The sequence below is a fragment of the Solanum pennellii genome, chromosome 11 (assembly GCF_001406875.1).
Source record: "Solanum pennellii chromosome 11, SPENNV200".
Lineage (NCBI taxonomy): Eukaryota > Viridiplantae > Streptophyta > Magnoliopsida > Solanales > Solanaceae > Solanum > Solanum pennellii.
Genome location: NC_028647.1, coordinates 4,833,293 through 4,838,396, shown reverse-complemented (window position 1 = coordinate 4,838,396; position 5,104 = coordinate 4,833,293). Strand labels below are relative to the sequence as shown.

The 5,104-nt window shown below is 33.0% G+C and overlaps 1 protein-coding gene across 1 annotated transcript; it reads right to left on the bottom strand.

The window, feature by feature from the left end:
* Positions 1 to 782: 782 nt before the first annotated feature.
* LOC107004883 (uncharacterized oxidoreductase At4g09670-like) lies at positions 783 to 3,451 on the bottom strand. Its single transcript, XM_015203283.2, has 2 exons — positions 2,820 to 3,451; positions 783 to 1,569 (listed from the first exon to the last, which is right to left on the bottom strand). Exons 1-2 carry the CDS (start codon positions 3,288 to 3,290, stop codon positions 952 to 954), a joined length of 1,089 nt encoding a protein of 362 aa, XP_015058769.1. The 5' UTR covers positions 3,291 to 3,451; the 3' UTR covers positions 783 to 951.
* Positions 3,452 to 5,104: the final 1,653 nt, after the last annotated feature.

Genomic DNA, 5,104 nt, shown 5'->3' with positions numbered 1-5,104 from the left:
CCTGTTCAAACTTTTTCTATTTTATTTAAAGATTTCTTTTCTATTTAGACTGCTGCTGATGATAAGGTATGGGATGTCTCTGCAACGCCTAATTCAACCAAAGCATCTGTTGATTCAGCAGTACAAAAGACCGAGAACACTCTTCGGACCCTTGACACGGCAATTGCAATAATCGAACATTTCCGTGAGCAACTCAGGAAACAGCTTGCGGAGCTGAAGGAGGGACAAACATAATTTGACATTACTAGTTTCTATTTTACTGCATATATCAAATGTATGACTTTTTTGTTAGTGGTTCATTGTTAATTGATTCATTCGTGCAAGTGTCTTCTTGTAGATTTGATTGTTCAATCTTATGTTGATGTATATTGAATATGACTTTACTTGCGTAAATGCAATTAGTTGTAGATAAAAATGAAGGGGAATTGAGTGAATTGTTTCTGAGTTAGAAGGGTGTTGGTGTTTTTGTTGTTGGCACTGTTACCAGACTCCTTTCTTGCTAAAGCTTTGTATTCATGGTTTGGAGTTTATAAATGTAATGACAATATCTAGAGATGAGAAAGTTTATGCTCAAAATCTTCTTTTCTTTTTTCAAAATAGTGTGTTTGATGCCTTAAAATGATACTTTACTATTCAAATCCCAGGAGTTGAAGTATCTATATAGATAATTCAAATTATTTTCTCAGATCAGTGTGCTTAATTTGCATACTTGGGAAGTACATAAACGTGGATTTAAGTTATATACATTGATCTGTGAGATAGCAGATGAGTAAAAGATGATAAAAGATAAGGAACTAAGAAGCTATTTGATGATTTACAAGCTCAACAAATCATCTTGATCAAGTTAAAGGTCCATACATAAACTCTCTTACACATGGTATATAATGTGCTGTTTTTTCGATACTTTTTTTTCTTAACGTTAACTAAAGAATCATTGATGAGCATTAGCATTTACATATGAACTGGCTGGAAACCGGTGTCTATAGATTTGTTCACAGCATCGAGCATGAGCTGAGTGATTCTGCTAGTATGAGGCCATTTGCTCTCAGGTTTGCTTCTCGAAACTTTAATGGCCTTAACCAGGTTAGCAAATTCTTGAATCATATAACCCTCTTGTGGTAACTGAGAAGTTACTTCAACTACCTGAGGTTTCACATTCCATCCGATATGAAGATCCACAAACTTAGCACCAGATGTGAAATTGAACGAAGCAGAGTCCTCTCCAAACGGGATAATGAAGTCATAGAGATAACATGTCCCATTAGAGCCATAAACTCGCAAGTCCATTGTCTCGTGTGCAATGAAAGAGCAGTAAAATGTAGCAACGGTTTCCTCTTTTTCCCAATACAAGGAGGCACTACATGTTAAGATAACTCCAGCTGAGTTTCTTGCAACATTAGGCAGTGCAGTCACAGTCGTTGGCAAAGTTTGGTTCATAGCCCACAATATCGCGCCAATGCAGTACCAGCCTGCATCTCCCAATGCCCCGAGGGCATCTAAATCTGGTTTTACTCTGATGTTATTTTCAAGAAATTCCTGGCCTGGTGCATATGATGATGAGCTGTGGATCTTACCAAAGAAAACAGCATTTGTATAGATTAGTTAGATAATCATCAGTAACATTTTTGGAACAAAATCTAGACATGAAAATGCATAAATCAAAATATTCAGAATTTCCACTGACCCCTTAATTGGAGGCTTATCTAAGTGATTCGCCTTGCCTGTGCCTATCGGCTGATTCTATTGCCTTCCAGTTAGCAAACTTTTCCGTTAGTACAAATCCTAAGGTTCACCTTTGGGCGTAATTACCTGAGAGAAAGAACCTATTGGTGGAGTTCAGTCCCCCGGAGGACAGAATAGCACTTCTTAGTGACTAGGAGTGGAGTATAGATCCAAATACGATGGATAACAGAGAAACTAGGTCAAATGGAATATAGATCCAAATAGGACGGATAACATGCCCGTCTCTCTACCATTCTCTACTTAAACACTAGGCTTTTGTCTGTATCAAGGTGTGATCTTGTGACATGCGAGTAACCCACACATCACAAGTTGTGTGCTCTTAGATGATAGCTTGGGGGTCAAACACCCCCCAAATACAAGAAAAATTGCTACCCCAAATATGAGACGATTTGCTAACCGTACAAGCTGAGCTCTTACTAGTTATAACTACACCAAAGATCGGGGTCCAAATACCCCAAATACAAGACAATTTGCTAACTGTACAAGCTGAGCTCTTACTATTACACCAAAGCTCAGGGTCCAAATAACCCAAATACGAGAAAGCTTTCTAACGATACAAGATGACCTCTTACCACTAGAACAAAGCTCGAGGGCAATGCCAAATGCCTCAAATGCGGGAAAGATTCCTAATAGTATGGACATAAATTATCCTAAAAGTATAACAGAGTTAAAACTGAGATATATCTGAATTGTAAATTTGAACATCGTACTATAATTAAAATAGGTTCATTCAAACTAGCAACCAAAGACTCCAACTTTGAGACTCCACACGTTAGACACCTCAACTCGTCTCACTGCATCAGTTGAACACTCCATCTTAGTCAGTGTTAGATGTCCACGAGACACCGTAAGGACAAGTTGGAGTGTTTTAATTGCTTGTTGAGACCAAGTAACTGAACAATCCAACTACGATAGTCCACGTCTAAAAACCTCAACTCGTCTCCACTACATCAGTTCAACACTCCAACTTTACGTGTCACGTCAACATCAGATATCCATAGGGACAAGTTGGAGTGTTTGAGACCAAGTTGAGGTGTCTAGATATGCCATTTAAAAAAACACCCTCTAAAACTTACAGCTTTAACTTGTCCAAATAGGTTAGAATCAAGAATCATCTCCTTCATTTTCCCAGTTCTTGGATGATGATACCACATACTAGCATCCATAAACTGAACCCCATTTTTGTCACAAGCATCAACAATCTTATCCAATTCTTCAACATTCAAAGCAGTAGGTTTTTCCAACAACAAATGTTTCTTCTTTTCAGCAGCTAAAATTGCCCACTGAAGATGAAAAGTAGTGGGTAATGGCATATACACAGCATCAACAAAAGGGTCATCAAGAATTTCACTGTAATTTCCATAAATCTTAAAAGAATCAGAAAATAAATTGTTCTTGATTGCAAAGTTGTGAGCTTTTTCAATTGAACGACTTGCTAGGGCATAAAGAGTACAATTTGGGGATAAATTAATAGCTCTTGAGATTTTTCTTGCAATTTCTGCACATCCTATGATGCCAAAACGTATTGGAGTTTCATCATTTGACATTGTTGATTTATTTTTTTTTCTGATGAATCTTGATTATAGTGGAGATAGATAGAGGTGAGAAAATATTAGGTGGCATATGGTATAGCCACAAAACTTGACGGCTCCTTAACCAACCAAGATCTCGATTTCGAATTTGACTATAAAAAAAAAATTTCTATAAAACATGTATCTTTCGAATGATGAATATGAATTAGTCGATCTTTTAAACCAAGGTCTCAATTTCAAACTCTGGCTATGAGATGAATATGAATTAGTCGATCTCTAGGTCTAGATTTCGAACTCAAACTCCGGCTGAAAAAATCTCAAGTAGGAGTGCTTCCCGAAAAAATGTAATTCTAACATTTGACTTAATGAATTTACTTTCGAAAACGTTTTATATATTAAATTGTTTCTTTGTTTTTTACTTACTAGTTTTTGAGCACGCGCTTTGCGCGTGTAACCCATGAGTGTATTATTTCTTAAAAGATAATACTACTAAATAATAAAATATGTCTAATTGAGATTTCTTACTTTGTTTTACTACTAATTGTGACACTCCAATTTTTTGACCTCCAAGTGAATGCATCGAGATAATAATATGTGAAATTAATAAAATAAACTTTGTTTGTAATTCAAAAAATAAGTTTGCAAAGCTAAAAGGAAAAATAACAACTATCTAAATTAAATTTCTTGATAGTTCCGTTTTATTGGTAGAATAATACTAGATAGTGTAAGATTAACTTTGAGCGAAAGAAAACAAAACCTTTCAACTTTTTTAATGAATGTCTTTTAAGTATTGTATTAAATTTTTATCCACAAACACTTTAAACTAATTAGTTAACTATAAATATTTAAAACTAAGATGTAAAAAGTTTTATCATTTATATTTTAAAAATCAGGATATTTATGACTACTATTTTTATATAAAATTTAATTCAGTCATACATAACTTATCCACCATTAATCTAATATTATATGTTTCACCTTTTTTTTCATAAAAAGAAAAGAAAAGAGTAAACATCCTATTTTATCACATTCATTCTTAAAGATGAAAATTAATGTATATGTAAAAAATTATAAGTACGGAGAAAAGAAAAAAAAAAGGTACACATGAGCAAGATAATTAGGCATTTCATTTTGTTTGTCTCTATAGTGAAACTGAACATTTGAGCATACAAAATACAAATATGAATTTAGAGCAACTTGCTAATAAAACAAGAATTCAACTATATGAAGAGAGACAAAAAAATCTTATTATAATTCTTACTACAAATAAGTATAAAACTAACACATCAAGCTCCGATGCTTCAGTAATTGAATTCTTATCTATTCTCGTAACTGCATAAGGGAATTTCACAACTTTCACCTCAAATTGTGACATTATTTCACATGTTTAGAGTTCCTACATACAAGAATTGTAGGAGTGGTAACTAAAAGTTCTTCTTGAAAAAGTTAAATTTATAGAACAAAATTATGGAAACATGAAGTCACATGAATTATTGTTAAAATAAATATAAAAAAGATAGAGATGAAATTTAATTTTAAAGATACATGAATGTACTTTAATTTCTTGATAATTACTCATTTTTGTTTTTATTTACATTTATGTTAGAAATTTGAAAGGTCAAGATTATGAAATGAGAATAAGAAGATTACATATATAAATTATATAAGTTTTAATTTATTAGAGGGGAAAAATGGTAATTCAACTTTTAAGTTTTGAGCTTTATGCTTATAATAATATATGATTTAAGTTATTTAAGGTTTTTAATTATTTTAGTAGTAATGTATAATAAAATGATATCAATATATATATATATATATATATATATAAG